Source organism: Silene latifolia, chromosome X, assembly GCF_048544455.1.
Source record: "Silene latifolia isolate original U9 population chromosome X, ASM4854445v1, whole genome shotgun sequence".
In the NCBI taxonomy this organism is placed as follows: domain Eukaryota; kingdom Viridiplantae; phylum Streptophyta; class Magnoliopsida; order Caryophyllales; family Caryophyllaceae; genus Silene; species Silene latifolia.
The window spans coordinates 112,258,686-112,277,515 of NC_133537.1; the positions used below are offsets into that span (position 1 = coordinate 112,258,686).

Sequence of the window (18,830 nt, forward strand, 5' to 3'; positions counted from 1 at the left end):
TGGGTTCAATCCGCCTGCAATTTATGGATAAAAATCCAATTGAAATCAACAAATAATGTCGTAATCAGTTAACAAGAATCTTTAGAATTCCTTTAAAGCAAAGTATACCCTATAATACGAAACATAAACAATTGAATCAGCGCAAATAATGTCGCCGTCATCCGAGGGCTTTAAAATCACCCAGGAAAAATATGAGCCTTACATTAATCCCCAACTTACAACACATCTACAAAAAAATTGTACATTAACTAAATCGATCGAATAGGAAAAAAATAAGGGACTTATCTGGTTTAATCGGTGTTGTGGTGCACTTTTAGTGACTGCTTAACTCCACGGTTGTATTGAAGTTATTCATGCGATGGTGATTGATGGTATTATTTCTGATTAGAAAAGGGTGAGAGGTTGAGGAATTGGGACGGAATAGAACAACACAAAGGAGAATAATGAGGTAGTGGGTAGTTTATTTGTTTGTGACGGTTCCATATTTCAGGATTAGTATAAAGTATGTAGTATACATGTATAAAAGTACGGTAGATTGCTAACAACATGACACGTAAGCATTTTATTGTATAGTGGCTGTTGCTTTAATCAATACTATATATTAAATCCAGAAACCAAGGGACTTCAATGTAATTAAAGAAAGTTATACAAATTAATTATACTATATAGTTTTAAATAATAGCACCGTGTGATGGACCCGATTAAGGGATCTCAATGCAATTATTATATAGTTTGGGTTAAAATTAAATTATATAGAAGCTCGGTAATTTTCCTAAATATTTGTAAGAGACTAAAACATGGTCAATTTCCTTAAAATAAAATAATTAAATAAGATGGTCAATTTCCTTTAAATAAAATAATTAACTAAGATGGTCAATTTCAAGGAGACTAAAAGAAAGAAGATGCTTGGTAATTTTCCTAAATATTTACAGAAGACTAAAAGATGGTCAATTTCCTTAAAATAAAATAGTTAATTAGTAGAAACATGCACACTTATGGTATTAATTATTATCATCATAAAACTATATATTAAATTTAAAATCTATGCAATTTTATTAAACTTTATAGTATATTAGATGTATAGAGATGTTAATTATTTAACATACAAAAATATAATAAGTAGGTTATAAATAATTCAAGTTAGATTCAATAATATATAATATTGCATAATTCTTTTCATTTGATTTAATGCATATATGTAATATATTTATATAAATATATAATTCTCTTAAAATTGCATGCCTAAATAGTAAAAGTAATTTCGTCAGTAAAGAAAAGAATTGTAGTAACATTGGATATAGTTATATAATAGTAATCACTCATTTGAATAGCAAAAGTAACAATATTATCAGCGAGATTAGTGAAAGTGGTAGAAACAACAACGGGAGTAGTGAAATAATCAATAAATGTGGCAATAGTGGAAGTAATAATAATTACTGCAGGGTAGTGAAATTATCAATATTAATACGGCAATAGTGATAGTAACAATAATTACGGCGTGAGTAGTGAAAGTAACAATGATTACAGGGAAGTAGTGAAATGTTATTACTGTTGTTTCATTAATAAGAGTAAAATATTAATAGCGGGAGTAGTGAATTTGTCTCAAAATTTATTTCATCGTAATTTTGGGATATGTCATAGAAAAATATATTAATGATAAATGTATGAGTTATGCAACTTTAATTAATTTTATTTAATGAAAAAAAAAATTAATGGTAAGTAGAGGTAGCCCGGGTGAAGCCGGGCACCAATACTAGTATATTAAACTAGTATAACACCCGTGAAAATTCACAGGGTTGCTTTTAATTTTTAAAAATTAAATTTATTTACTAAATTTTGGGAAATTGATGTGATCCGGTATATCTAATTGCCATAAATATATACCTATTAAGTTTGTATATAGTGTTGGTGGCCCGTCTCCTCTTCACATACCTACATTAGCTTTTAAACTTTATTTTGCATAAAATTGAATTAATTTGTCAAATTCATATATTTACCACTTTATGATTCATATATTAAACTGTGATTAAGATCAAAATAATTTATTTTCTAAAAGAGCTACTATTGAATTACGGAGTATTTTTTTCTAACATTGCCACTCTTAAATATATTTAAGTGATGAAAATGTCATCTTATTAGGGTTGAGCATCGGTTCAAGACCGGACCGGACCGAAAATAAAATTTTTGTTAATCGAAGACCGGACCTAAAACTTTCGGTCTTTGACCGGACCAAACCCGAAATATTCGGTCCGGTCCGGTCTTAGACCGAAATGGACCTAAAACTAATTCTTTCACTATTTCGTGTATGATAATTACATTTAACTTTCACTAAATTTATAATGTCTTGTGAAGATAAAATGGTAATTTAGTTTATAATATTCTAATGATAGTCTTTAGAAACATAAAATTCGGTCCATTTGGTCCGGACCTAAAATATCCGGGTTTGGTCCGGACCGGACCGAAGACCGAAAACTCAAAAAATGAGGACCGAGTGTTGGGGCTGGTGTCCTCTACAGTTAGTGCAATAACATTTGAATCTCTAAAAGGATCAAAGGGTATACTTTTGTATTATTATCAGTTGGTCCACGTTTATCAATAACGGTTGGCTTGCTAGATAAGTTTGACGTTATTGTCATACTGATGGCGGTGATCAACTGGTCCCTAAAAGTCACACCTATAGGATACGTTTGAGAGATGTGACGGTATGAAAATACAGTCATGTTGATGCCTAATTTGACTAAGCAGTTAGTCGGAGTTATTGACTAATAATTAGTCAAACGCGATGTTGAGATAATTATTTAATACGGATTAAATAATAATGGCTAAGACGAATTAAGCGGTTGATTCGTAAATTGAATATAAACGATTATATTTAATTGATGTATATTGAATTAATTATACAATATTGTCTTTGTCGGACAAGTATTAATATGTCGACTAATCCACGTTACTAGTCGATATTTTAATAACCGATAACCGATGACGATTTATAATAAAATCCTGTCATATACATTTTAGCATTTTCGAGTCGGACCACGAGTTAAAAAATAAGGAGAAAGTGGAAAGCCCACTTCCCCCTTCATGAAAGCTCACGGCCGAATGGGACAAAAAGGAGAGCTTCTCTTCTTTTTGATCTAAGGCATTTCATTTACATAGAAATTAGGGTTTCGGGGCAATTTCCTCTGAAATTCCAGATCTCACATCGAAAACCTCACAACAACTCTCTCAATATTGCAAGTCAATTAGAGAGTACTTTCTAGCACAAGGGGCATAGTCTCAGACGGTCTTGGGAGCAACGATTAGGAGGAAATCTATATTGCTTTCTGTTCTTAGGCCGCATTCACAAAGGACCCGAGGTTGATTCTTGTTCTTTATCGTTTTCTCTTGTATTTTGTTTTATGACAATAATCACATGTTAAAGTTACGTTATAGTCCTAAAATTTAAGGGTTTTATACGGATATTACCCCACAAGTGGTATCAGAGCGAGGCCACGTAAATTTTTCATTGTGATTTTCATTAAACGATTTGAATCGATAATTTTTGTGCATTGAAAACCGTGTCATGTATATACACGGCTGTTTTGTCTTGTTTTTCGATTTGATCGTTGCATATTGTTATTTTAAACGATAATTATAGCAATATGTTAAGGTTTTGTCAATTTTTTATTTAATTTTATGAGGATTAGGTCAAAATTGCAATTGATTTTGCTTTGTCAAATCGTTTTCACAAGGGTTTTATTTTTCCAGAATCGTTTTGTTCTCGATCGAGTGGATTACTACTCGATCGAGTGCTTTTCTGTCTTGTTTTTACTCGATCGAGTACATGCTATACCTGATCGACCTTTTTTAAAACCCTGACTGTTCGATCGAGATGTCCTCGTACTCGATCGAACAGTATTGCAAATAAAAGTCCTCGATCGACCACGAGATTAGTCGATCGAGCACTTTCTGTTTGTCAAACCTCTCGATCGACTTGCAGCATCAGTCGATCGAGCCTTTTTGTTCTTCGATCGAGGACTTTAGTGTCTCGATCGAGGAATTGAGTTGTGGCAGCATTGAAAAATCATTTTTCATGTTTTAATTTTTCTTTTGGCCATAATATGTACATAATCCGGATTTTGTACACTCGCTTGATAGTGAAACGGTTCACTCACGTACCATTTAGTTATTTTAAAGCGATTTATAGTAACGGATTATCATGGATTAAAATTAAGTTGATTAAAGCGGTTTTGTCACATAATTTTAATCATTAAAGGTGGTTTGGATAAATTTAACATAATTACGGAATTATGTCACGAATAAATTTTGTTTTAGTTGATGCATTTTTATTTATCGTTATTTTGAATGCCTTGAATGTTTTATTACGTATTTAATTTTACAAACGGTTGTAACTTAGTGTGGCCTTAGTAGAACGTGTTACCGTAATGATGGAACACGGTCTTGGTTGTATTTTGAGATCTTGTATCTCCGTTTTGGTTTTTCCTTGTAATTACAGTTTTATTTAGAATGTAAATAGGTTTATATTTTGTAATTTTAAATTGTAATTTTGAGAAGACCAAAGATGGAGAATCGGATGCTCACTCCCGCTACATGGATCAAGATGGAACATAAAGACAAGTTTCTCGGGTCCAACGGTGGATTCCAAAGTTGTATTATGTTCTTTTTACTAGGATAGGCCACACTAGGAATTTTTATTTACGTTTTGCATTCTTTTATTTTTATTGTAACGATAATTTGCATCATATTCCGCCTAAAACCAAACCACCTAATATTTGCATGAAAACTGACTCATATAGAGGTTACGCGTTAGTTTTCTTTGATATACAGATGTCACATGTTTTAAATAAGCCATCACCTAAATTAATTCATTCACGCATTGCTAGTTTTTCGTTCACTTAAAATGAATTAAAACTAAGTTGATGGGATCTTCCTCGTATAACCAAAAATTGAGAATAGTCTTTATAGGCCAAACTCCAATGAATCCCTTCTTCGTCGGTAGGCATAATATGACCCCTTCTACGTCGGGTAAGTTGGAACTGATTGACCTATTTTATCTCAACACTATGGTCACTCGTACGATCCTGTGATTATGGTGGACTATAGATAGGATTTACGGAAATCTATCGACCAAGAGTTCTAACGATAGAACTAGCTAAACAGTTGGCTTATCAATTTACGGAAATTGAGTCTTGGGATCACTTGTATTATTCTTGAGGGAGATCAATTATGCAAGTGCAATGAGTCTACACGTTAAAATGAATTTTAAATAGACTTAAATCACCTCGATGAGTTGCTTATTTCATTTTGTTTTTCCTTTCTTTTTCAGTGTAGATCACGATCATTTAAACTGCTAATAACAAAATGGTGGCCGTCTTTGACGACCCAATGCCAAGTGCCACATTGGACCCCGAGTCACGGCCGGATCTTCATGAATCGGATGAATCGGTCTACTCGGCGAAGAATGATGGATCAAACATCGCGGTCGGGAGGCGGCATTACGGAATGCGCCGCTGGCGACGTGGGAAGCTCAAATATCGTGAGCCCATCCCGTCAAACCTAGGCCCCACGGCTGGAGCTAACGAGATCGCCAAGTATAACGATTTCGTCATGGAAGCGGGTGCGATTAAAAACGTACTCATTTTTGCAATGGAATCCAATTTGCAGAAACGCTTCATAGCCCAAGGTGCAAACAAGATTTTCACCACGCTCACTAAGGAATTCTCGAAAGCACCGAGAATCGTGACCTATGAGCATACCACTCGCTTCTTTGATGCGAAACTCCAGAAGGGCCAACCGGTTAGCCCACACATTCTCAGCATGATTGAGAATGTCGAGAGACTGGAGGCGCTTGATTGTAAAATCAGCGAGAACATCGTGATTGATCGCATGCTTCATTCACTCCACGATGGTTTTGCGCTCTTTAGAGCGAATTACTATATGAATGATTTGAAGAAAAGTCCTCATGAACTACACTCCCTACTCGTACAGACCGAGAAGGATATGAAGTTTAGTGGGAGCTTGAAACAGGATGTTCTCGTTGTGTCAAACAAGGGCAAGGGAAAGGGCAAAGCTCAGGCAGACCTAGCGGTAGGCAAACCGAAGTTTAAGAAGTCGGGATCAGGTAAGAGTGGGCCTGGTGAGTCGAGCACCTCATCAGGCACGACAAAGAGCAAGACCGATAACATGGAATGCCATCATTGCCACAAGACTGGGCATTGGAGGCGTACATGTCCTGTTTACCATGAGGACATAAAAGCGGTCGCGTTAAACTGTTGGTATGTCTTCTTCCTCTTCTACTTTTATTCATATGATTGAGATTAACCACGCAAGTTACGGAACTTGGGTACTAGATCCTGGTTGTGGTTCTCATCTGTGTAATCATGTGCGGGGGCTCCGAAACATCGAACCCCTCGTAAAGGGTGAGGTGGACTGCGTGTCGGGAATGGAGCACGAGTGGCTGCCGTCTCGAGGGGAACATACGTGATCCGACTTCCTAAGCGGATTTGAGTTATTTTTATATAAGCTGGTATTATGTACCCAGTCTTTCTAAAAACATTATTTCGGTTTTACGCACTTGACAAACTTGGTTTTTCATTTGTAATAGAGAATAATAGTTGCATTTTCTCATTACACGATATGATTTATGGCAAGGCAGTCTCCATGAACGGAATTTATGTTTTAGATCAGACCACCGAAATATTGCACGTAATAAATAATAAGTTAAAGGTTGGTGACAAAGATCAAACGTATCTATGGCACTGCCGTATGGGACACATTAATGAGAAACGCGTTAAACAGCTCATAAAGAATGGAGCTATCTCGGCCTTTGATTTTCAATCATTTGGCACGTGTGAATCATGTCTCATTGGCAAGATGACTCGAATTTCCTTCAAAGGTGTTGGAATGTGCGGCTGCGACCTATTAGGACTCATACATACGGATGTGTGTGGACCTATGTCAATCACCGCACGAGAAGGCTATAGGTATTTCATCACTTTCACGGACGATTTAAGTAGATATGGCTATGTCTACTTAATGAAGCACAAAAGTGAATCCTTTGAGAAATTCAAAGAATACCAGAATCGGGTACAAAACCTACTAGGTAGAAAGATTAAAACACTGCGATCAGACCGTGGTGGCGAGTATCTTTCTCACGAGTTTGATCAACACCTTAAGGATTGTGGGATTGCCTTACGATTAACTCCACCGGAACACCTCGGTTGAATGGTGTGTCCGAACGGAGAAATCGAACACTACTTGATATGGTTCGATCCATGATGAGTCACACCGTGTTGCGACTCATTGTGGGGTTATGCTCTTAAATCATCGTCAGCTGCTCTAATACTTAACAGAAGTCCGTCTAAAGTGTTGACAAGACTCCATATGAACTATGGAAGGGAAAGGTCCCTAACTTGTCCTTTATACGGGTTTGGGGCTGCGAGGCTTATGTCAAGTGGAGACACGAGGATAAGCTCGGCCCGCGATCGGTCAAGACATACTTTATAGGTTATCCTAAAGGAACACTTGGTCATTACTTCTACTCGCCAACCGAACAACGTGTATTTGTTGCGGCTAGTGCGACATTCTTAGAGAAGGAATTTCTCGAGAATGCGAAGAGTAACAGAACCTTCGAGCTATCGGAGATTCCAGAACCAAATACCGAGCAACCATTGGAGGAACCAGTTCCTTCAATCCCGGCTGCGGTTAATATTCCTGAGGAACCTAGGAGGCCGGAAAGAGTCTCTATTCCTCCGGACAGATACATTGGTATGGTCGAGGAACATGACATAGATGACATTCTACTCTTAACGAGTAGTGAACCCGCAACCTATAAAGGTGCCATGACTAGTTCTGACACAAAGCTATGGCTTGAGGCCATGCAATCCGAGATGGACTCCATGTATGAGAACAACGTATGGGATCTTGTTGACTTACCTGCTAAGGTTCGTCCCCTTCAATGCAAATGGCTTTACAAGATAAAGCATTCTGTGGAAGGTCAACAAGATATCTATAAAGCACGACTAGTTGCTAAAGGTTTCACCCAAGTGTCAGGTTTGCACTACGATGAAATTTTTGCACCCGTAGTCATGCTGCGTTCCATTCGGATTATCTTAGCGATTGCCGCTTTTCATGACTATGAAATTTAGTAGATGGATGTGAAAACCGCCTTCTTAAACGGTTTTTTGGAGGAAGAGTTGTACATGGTACAACCCGAAGGTTTCATCGATCCTGAACATCCTAAGAAAGTGTGCAAGCTTAAGCGTTCCATTTATAGACTTAAGCAAGCTTCTAGGAGTTGGAATCATCGTTTCGACCAAGTGATAAAAGAAAATGGATTTACTCGATCAGTCGAGGAACCATGTCTATATATCAAGTCGAGTGGGAGCAAGATTGTCTTCCTAATATTATATGTCGATGACATACTCCTGATTGGAAATGACATACCTCTCTTAACTCCGGTAAAAGTATGGTTGAAGAACCATTTCCAGATGAAAGATCTGGGTGAGGCACAAAGAATTTTGGGCATCCGTATCTATCGAGATAGATCACGTCGGATGTTATCTCTCAGTCAGGAGTCTTATATAGACAAGATACTAGAGAGATTCAGCATGACTAACTCCAAAAAGGGGTTTCTTCCTATGGCTCCAGGGGTGCATTTGAGCAAGTCTCAGGCAGAGACACCGGAAGAAAAAGAGCGCATGACACGGATCCCTTATGCCTCGGCTATAGGATCAATCATGTATGCCATGATATGCACACGTCCGGACGTGGCATATGCATTGAGTATGACAAGTCGATTCCAATAGCATCCAGGTGAATCACATTGGATGGCTGTCAAGAACATTCTTAAGTACCTACGGAGGACTAAAGATTGGGCATTGACTTATGGAGGCGATCAAAAGCTATCTTGCAACGATTACGAGATGCTAGCTTCCAAACGGATCGAGATGACTCGAAATCTCGGTCTGGATTCGTTTTTACTCTTAATGGCGCTGTGATCATTTGGAAGAGTTCCAAACAAAGTGTTACAACAGATTCTAGCGAGTCCGAGTACTATGCCGCGTACGAAGGCTGCAAAGGAAGCGATATGGATGCGTCAATTGTTACAAGGACTATCTGTAGTGCCTAGTTCGAATGACCCGATCACCATCTATTGCGACAATAGAGGTGCCATCTTCCAAGCTAAGGAGCCAAAGTCTAGCAACAAGTCTAGACATGTACAACGGAAAGCTCATATAATCCGAGATTACGTGGAGCAAAAGGAAGTAGTGATAGAAAAGATTGCTCTGAGATGATAATATAGCGAGATCCTCTCACTAAACCATTACGACAAGATAAGCATGAAGGACATGTTAATTCCATGGGAATTAAACGTGTTCCTGAGTTGTAGTACTCTTTTATGGATTAGATTCATTTTCTTGTGTACTCCATACGACATCATCGTTTTGATTTTTATATATTTTGTTTTTCATGTGGATTTGTCCGACAATTTTGAACACCACAAAGTGAACTGAACAAACATTATATAGTTGGTCCTTAATTGCCCACGTGAGTGATAACTCGGCAATTATTTTGTGACGTTGGTTGATGGTGGGTTCAATGAGCCATAAGTTAAAAGGTTGGTGACCAATCACGGAGGCGAGTTATACGGATATCTCGTAGGACACAATTGTGACATCGACGTGGAGTCCTAAATGTTTTATAACATTCGGTGCCGGGTCGTGGATAGGACCTCCATGGTGATCCTAAGAGTCGATTCTTTTGACTATCGACTGTCTCTTGAGACTAAGGCGGATTTTGGGTGACTTTGGTTTCTTTCTCACGGTCATCCGTAACAGGGGGCCAAGTAGATTTTTTCGGGTCATTTCATCTTTGTGCTTAAATCGGCAGGAGTCGAGTTGAAGGAAATATTCGGCCTTTATCAGTGTCGATATTTCTCGGGGCCACTCGAGGAGTCAGAATCGAAATGCATGGCCATGCTCGAATACGGTCGTTTTATCGGTTGAGTTACTCTCTAGTCAGGGAAACCACTCTTGATACAGATCGATTGTAAAATACGACCTTTGCGGATCAGGATCTGCAAATTGTTTTACATTGAGTGGGAGAAATTTTAAATTAATATGAGAATCGGTTATCGCACATACACTTGTACGGACAAGTGGAAGTTTGTTGGAGCCGTGTCCTCCAGTTAGTGCGGATAACGTTATTGCACATACATTTGTACGGACAAGTGGGAGCTTGTTGAAATTTGCAGTGTCCTCTACGATTAGTGCAATAACATTTGAATCTCTAAAAGGATCAAAGGGTATACTTTTGTATTATTATCAGTTGGTCCACGTTTATCAATAACGGTTGGCTTGCTAGATAAGTTTGACGTTATTGTCATACTGATGGCGGTGATCAACTGGTCCCTAAAAGTCACACCTATAGGATACGTTTGAGAGATGTGACGGTATAAAAATATAGTCATGTTGATGCCTAATTTGACTAAGCAGTTAGTCGGAGTTATTGACTAATAATTAGTCAAACGCGATGTTGAGATAATTATTTAATACGGATTAAATAATAATGGCTAAGACGAATTAAGCGGTTAATTCGTAAATTGAATATAAACGATTATATTTAATTGATGTATATTGAATTAATTATACAATATTATCTTTGTCGGACAAGTATTAATATGTCGACTAATCCACGTTACTAGTCGATATTTTAATAACCGATAACCGATGACGATTTATAATAAAATCCCGTCATATACATTTTAGCATTTTCGAGTCGGACCACGAGTTAAAAAATAAGGAGAAAGTGGAAAGCCCACTTCCCCCTTCATGAAAGCTCACGGCCGAATGGGACAAAAAGGAGAGCTTCTCTTCTTTTTGATCTAAGGCATTTCATTTACATAGAAATTAGGGTTTCGGGGCAATTTCCTCTGAAATTCTAGATCTCACATCGAAAACCTCACAACAACTCTCTCAATATTGCAAGTCAATTAGAGAGTACTTTCTAGCACAAGGGGCATAGTCTCAGACGGTCTTGGGTGCAACGATTAGGAGGAAATCTATATTGATTTCTGTTCTTAGGCCGCATTCACAAAGGACCCGAGGTTGATTCTTGTTCTTTATCGTTTTCTCTTGTATTTTGTTTTATGACAATAATCACATGTTAAAGTTACGTTATAGTCCTAAAATTTAAGGGTTTTATACGAATATTACCCCACACCGAGGACCGGACCTAAAAAATTCGGTCCGGTTTTGGTCCAGAGCAAATGGTCAGATCCGGGCCATTTTTCCGGTCCGGACCTAAACTTGCTCACTCCTACATCTTATAACCTTTTAACTTATTTATAGTAGATTATAGTGAATCAACACATGTTATCAAAATTTTAAAACTACATAGTATTTATAATACAACCTAAAAAACTACGGACTATATTAATATATTCTATATATGACTAAACTAATCATAAAAGTTTTTGCAAAAAAAACTAAATCATAAAAGCGGTAAACCATAACACTGTGCAAATATTTTTTAATTATATATTAATTTTTTTTATTATGAATTATATATATGTCGATTTAAAATAGTTCATTCAAATAAAGTTTTGACCAAGTTTGATATATAGTATTCGTCTCGCTAATTAGATTTTGAATCATGCGGCCATAATCTAGTCCATCGATGTTGAGTGGATTAAAGTCATTAAACTATATCTCATGCATTATGGTTGTGAGCTCGAGTTATGGCCACATTAAAATGGCACAAATTCTCATTTGTGACGGGTATATCAATCGTAAACTTGCGACGGATCGAATATTACCCATGTAAGGTAGATAAGACAAAAACAGAATATTTAGAGAGTAACAATATGTTTTGTCTTATTTACCCACATAGATATTACTTGACCTATCGTAAGCTTATGGCGGATATGTCTGTCACAAGAGACTTGCTGTTAAAATGGAAAAAATCTGAATTTATTTATTTGCAATCCAAAAATCATGCTGTGATTCTCTTTTTACTCTACTGTCATGTTTTTCTTTTACTACTTATTTTGTCCATCATTCCTTCATTTTATCTTCACCTTTCATTATCGAATTCTTTTCCCGAAAAAACATTTTTCCAGGCAAAGAAAAGCACATTAATGACATAGGTTTTCCGACTCAAAAACTAATTAATATCAGCAAGTCTCTCTTGTGACGGACATATTCGTCACAAACTTGCGACGAATCAAGTAATACCCATGTGGGTAAATAAGACAAAACATATTGCTACTCCCTAGGCATTCTGCTTTTGTCTTATCTACCCCATATAGGTAATACTTGATCCGTCGCAAGTTTACAACGGATATGTCCGTCATAAATGAAAATTTGTAATTAATATGGAGCTTTTTTCCCCCAAAAAATTAATGGCGTAATCTGATATAAGTTGTAACAAATTTATGTACTTTAATCTCATAATCCTCTATTTACTAAATGAATATGTGAAACTAGGAATTTTCCCGCTCAAATCACCCTCAACTACAAATTAGGCCTTAATAGTAAATAGGTTTGGTTATTCTCAAATATTAGGCTTAAACTTTTGTTATTCTATACAAATGTTGACCTACTTTATAATTCTTATTTCTCAATATTTGTGGCGAAATATATTACACTTAAATACTTTAGACTACCATATATTTTGCATTTGCTATATTTCATGATGAGAGATTTTTGGGTACACCGGGTGTACAAGATTATCGTACACCCTAACCAATGATAAACCTTTAACCATATTCCATTTAGATTTTGTTTTATTATTTATGGAAAATGTGGATAATTCTAATAATCTTATTGGCTCGGGTGTACGGTGACGTGGTACACCCGGTGTACCCAAGAATTTTTCTTTCATGATATAAGTCAGTTTGTAAGATTACTATATATTTTACTCAGATTATTATTATTAAGAAAAATTACAAATAACCACTACGTATTTACGTATTTTTACAAATAATCACCACGTATTTCCATTTTTACAAATAACCCCTAAATTTTCAGAATTTTTTGGCAAATTGGTGTTTATTAGCAAAATAATTAGGGAGTTGGGGTTGGTTTGAAACTATTTAGAGTTATGGTGTCCACGTCATCAGTTTCATTTTTTTTCCAATTTTTAGTCAAAGCCGCTAAGTTTCTTAGCGGCTTTGTCTCTTTGTCATTTTTTTGATAATAAATGTCATAAGTTTATGAAAAATAGAGAAATAAGGAAGCCGCTAACTTTCTTAGCGGCTTTGGTGATTATTCATTTCTAGAATAGGCTGTCATCAGTGTTAAAAGGTGACGGTTTTTGAAAAAAAAATGAATAGTAAAGCCGCTAATATTCTTAGCGGCTTTACTATTCACCTTTTTTTTTCAAAAAAAAAAAAAAAAAAATTTGTAAGCCGCTAAGAAACTTAGCGGCTTACCATAAAAACTGGAAAAATAAAAATAAAAACTGATGACGTGGACACCATAAATCTAAATAGTTTCAAACCAACCCCAACTCCCTAATTATTTTACTAATAAACACCAATTTGCCAAAAAATTCAAATTTTCATGTATACTCCTCAATCACCACCGTATATTTGACCCGAGACTTATTTTCCATATTTTCCGACTCATTAATTAACGATTTAACTAAAATACCCATATTACCCTTATCGACTTGTACCATCCCAAATTAACAAAACATTTCCTATCTTTCTCCATTTCCCAAAGACCCAAATCAATTAAAATTCATATGAGAACTCTAAATCCCCCAAATCGATTGATTTATCTGGAAATCTTAAATCACCAATATCCGGCCTCCAACACTCATCTCCACCATGCCGAATTCAAGTGCAGCAACAACCTGATTCCGCACTCAATTGAGCAGCAGACAGGGGCATTACCAGTACCACACACCGCCATTTGAATCATCGTATTTGAAGTCGGCACCAGAACCTAATTTAAAAGTCTGACAAGTTGAACTAATTGAGCACAAACGAACCACAAGTCTAGTAGCCCAGAATAAGGCCAGTTCAACTCAGTTCCGATCCACCATTTCGTCGCACAACCTAGTGCATCCCAGAATGTGTCTTGTGAACCTGAATTCATGTGAACTGAATCTGAATTCATGTGAATGGGTCCAAGAATTATGGAAAATTATAAAGAGGGGGTAAGATGAATTGTAAAGAAGAATTGTAAAGCATATTGGATCAATTGATTTGGGGGATTTAGGATTTCCATATGAATTAATTGATTTGGGTCTTCAGTAGTAAATGAAGAAAGAAATAATGTTAATTTGGGATTGTGTTATTTGATAAGGGTAATATGGGTATTTCAGATAAATCGTTAATTAATGAGTCGGAAAATATGAAAAACGAGTATCGGGTCATATATACGATGGTGATTGGGGAGTATACGTGAAAATAAGGAGGTTATTTGTAAAAATAGAAATACGTGGTGGTTATTTGTAATAATACGTAAATACGTGGTGGTTATTTGTATTTTTTCCTTATTATTATTATCACATTTTAACCATAATATATTTTAATTATTATATTAAAGAATTTTCTCCATCACAAATATTTTCGATCTCTTATTTGAAAAATACATTGCCGAAATAATAATTAGTGTGATTTTATAAAATACGAAAATTTCCTTAAAATACAACACCAAATACACAATATTTATTAAAATTAGTAAATGTAACGATATTATGATTTTCGTATGTAAAGGTGTCCTCACGTTTTCCCTTTTCTATCTTAATAATTAATAGAACACATCAATATTGTATTTAACAGTAAATTTAAAGTGTAATTATTAATAATGCTCACTTCTCTATATATTATAATCTAAAATACGGTGCATTTGCACGAGATCTAAACTAGTAAGAGCATCTACAATGGTACGCAACAACCCTACTAGCTTAACTCTCCACATCACATTTTTGAGCTACACCACTTTTAAGCTATAAACTTCTACAATGGTTAAGCTGTAAGAGTTGTTGCTTAAAATGGACTTATAAACATTTATTTAATTGATACATATCTCTTTGTGGGACCATTTGAGCTACTAGCTCTATGGAGCTAGTTGCTCAAACTAAGCTAGTTCATGTGAAGCTCTCCAATGGTTGAACAACTAGCTTGAAACTTTTAGAATTTGCAAGCAAGTTCTTTTGTTCAACCATTGAAGATGCTCTAAGCTTATCAATTTTATACTCATATTCACCCATATGAACAAAATATAAGACTCAACGGCTAAGCAAATCGATTTTATATACTCGTTATGGGCGTCCCGGTTCGGGTCGATCACAATTGTCCTCTTCAAGGGTGTTTTTCTGTTCAAACACAACTGCCTAGCTCTTCCTGCCTTCTTGCCCATTCTCATTTTAGACCTTGTCATCTCTCCCGGAAGTTAGCAACAAACAATGTAAATAAAGTGCAATGAAATGTTCTCTGAAAATTACATAACCACAATCAACAAAGAAAAATACGCGAAAGTAGTAATTAAGCCGCTTAACTTTATTCAATTGTGAAATTAGGTCCCATAAGTTTCAATTGGAGTAATTAAGCCCCTTAAGTTTCACCAAAAGTGAAATTCAACCCCATTTTTAATATTTTCACAAAAAATTAATTAAAAATATTTTATATTAGTATTAAATAATTTATAATATCATAAAAATTACTAATTGTAACTTTACAAAATAATTCATAATTTATTAATCATTGAAGAACACTTTTATATACATATTTAGTAAATTGTTTATAACTTATATAATATTCATAGATATATAATAAATTGTCTATATACTATAAAATTCAAAAAAAATAATTCTCAATATTTAATATAAATATAAAAGTTTTAAAATCATAAATTTTTTTTTATAATTGATAAATTGTACTTCCTCCATTCTTGAATGATCTACCCATTTTCCTATTTGGGCCATTTCACTTTGATCTACCCATTTCCTTTGTTTCTATTTTTGGGTATAGAAAATGACTAAGTTGTCCTTGTTACCCATCTTTATTTACAAATATTGCCACTACTTAAACCCCTAATTTTCCTATAATTAACACTAATAATACGGTTTACCCCTAATTACTCCCTCCTTTTTTTTTTCATTTCCCACCAGATTTTCCATATACCCCCCCTATCATCATTTAATTTCATACTCTCTTATTTACTCTCCCTCTCTCTAACCGTCTCTCTAGATCCTTCTCAAAAAAACCCTAAAAACTCTCTTCCTCTCCGCCGCCTGTCCATTCTACTTCTTCTCTGATCTTCACTCTACATCTTCCTCATTGTCTGCTCTTCCTTTCTTCAATTTTCGTACCATTTTTTATCTCTTTCTCATACTAATGGATCCTAAATCTAAACCTTCGTACCGTAAATCACTAGATAATTGTTTATATATACCTGGTGTGGGACATGTGGTTCCTGATAAGTGAAGGGCCATATACCAAGCTTTCCATCAAACAATACTTCTCCATTCTCTTTGTATGTTGGTCTTGATACGGCTGCTACGAACATGATCTTTGTTATGTACCGTTTGCTTTTACAACTTCTGTAAGGTAGTGCTTCATTGCTGCCAATGTAGTACCTACATTTTGGATTGGTCATATAAAACCATTTTTCATCAATGTGAATGATGTGACTCATATCCTTGAACATTATACACCTCAATAGCCTATCAAAGACTAATTTGCCCATCACAAAATGCAACCTAATGTGCTTGTGGTCTTCACTCAATGCTGGATGTATTGAACTTGTGTGAGACTTAATGAGTCCTTCTTTTACCCATCTATGACAGGTAGATGGTGAATGCCCAATTGCCTTCCCCAACCTCTTCAAAGTTGTTCTCTTTTCTACATCAAGTGCCACTATGGCCTCTATTGGACAAGGTAATCTATTTTTCCCCTTCTTTCCCTTTATTTTACTCCTCACATTGATGGCCACTTCAGCTTCTCTCTGTTTTTTTGCTGCTGACCATATAGTAAAAACAGATTTCCTTGTCACATTGAACTTATTTGCCACTTCATTCATCTTCCCATGTGCAGGTTTACCATTTATGCAACTCTCAAACAACAAGCAGACGATTCTATGCCTTTGATCGTCAGTCAGATTTGGTTTTTTCATAGCCTAAATATTGGTTGTGTAATTTTACTGAATTTTTTTTTGTAATGCTTGTAATTTTCTGAGAAGTTTTAGAGTAGTTTGTGTAATTTTATTTGAGAACCATTGGTTATGTAATCCTATTATTGCTGGTGAAACATGACTTGAGGTCTTGGTAATCACATCTTTGAAGTGATGTAATTTGGTGGGAGATTTAAAAGTTCATCCAAATTTTCATTTCCCTCCCTTTTCCCCACTGTTTTACACCAACTTGCACTCCCTCTTTACATGAAAAACCGGGTACAATTAAGAAATTGGTGGGAAGTTTATGCCTTACCCCACCAATTAACAATTGTACTTTATTTGTTAATTAAGCTCCCAAATTGCAACTAATCTACTTCCCTTGGTTGTTGAGCCAAAAGTAAATGGGTAGATCATTGTAGAATGGAGGAAGTTTTAAATGTGATTTTAATACAAGAATTTGGTGAAAATTCTAGAAATGGGATTGAATTTCACTTTTGGTGAAATTTAAGAGGCTTAATTGCTCCAATTGAAACTTATGAGGCCTAATTTCACAACTGAACAAAGTTAAGAGGTTTAATTACCACTTTCGCGAAGAAAAACACGAAAATAAATGTTAACCCATGATTTGAAAGTCGGACGGGATACACCGCAACGAAGAACTATGCGTGAGATGGGTTGATTTTTTGGACGTTTTTCCAGAACAAATCCATTGGAATGACGATTATGGTAGTGGCTGTGTATATTTTATCCTTTTTTTTTAATTAGAGGTTGTTGTGTACCGGGGTTTTTTATGAGAAGATGGACTGCTTGAATAATGGTGAAAGTAGTTGGGGGTAAAAGTGTTAATTGTGAATAACGCCTTGTTTAGAAAACTAGTGTAGTTCCCGTGCTACAGCACGGTAATTTTTAGATTTGGTTTCTAAAGAGACTCTCAATAAAATTATTTGTATAAATATTTTATAAATTATTATACTAATAAACAATTTGGAGTTATATTATTAAGAGTGTAAGGAATTTATGAGATAATTTCGGTAGGGATGATGAATATTGTGTAAATCATTTGAGTATAATGTATATACGGTATATACTTGCCAATTAGTGTTAGTAAATTAATGGAACCAATTAACAGTGGATCCACTTTCATTAATTAGTAAGAATATTAGCTAGAATAAAAAATATATATTTTAGCCAATTAACTCCTTTGGGAGTAGAGATCACCGAGATCATTGTCCACTTTTTATGTCTCATCTTCTACATTTCATGATTTCATCCCCTTAAGATTTTGACCCATCACACTTGAAATAATAAAAATGGTAATATTATATCTTAAAATGCTAATGTATCATTAGGAGAAATAATGGGGCACAAGATAAGACATAAAATAGGATAGAGAATCCATTAATTGAATTAAAGTGGGGGTCCCTCTCTTTCATTATTATCACTAATTATCCGAATATGAGTTAGAATAGAATAGATAGAATAGAAGAGATTTAAGATTTGAGCCCAATAAATTATTATAGCCCAATAATTACCTAGTGTTCATCGAAAGATGTGGCCCATTTTCAAGTTTGTAGCATTGGTGGGAAAACTACTAAGAGTTTTTATTCTCTTAGTAGTAAGAGAGATTGGAACTGCAAATTGACTTTTTTGCCCCTGAATTTTCTACAGAATCATTGTATTACTATTATGCGAGTTAATGGA

General features: G+C 35.4%; 1 protein-coding gene across 1 annotated transcript; it reads right to left on the reverse strand.

The window, feature by feature from the left end:
• Window positions 1-13,794: 13,794 nt before the first annotated feature.
• Window positions 13,795-17,129, reverse strand: LOC141618110 (uncharacterized). The gene is made up of 2 exons (XM_074435222.1): window positions 16,410-17,129; window positions 13,795-13,860 (listed from the first exon to the last, which is right to left on the reverse strand). The coding sequence occupies exons 1-2, from the start codon at window positions 17,127-17,129 to the stop codon at window positions 13,795-13,797; spliced, it is 786 nt and encodes a 261-aa protein (XP_074291323.1).
• Window positions 17,130-18,830: the final 1,701 nt, after the last annotated feature.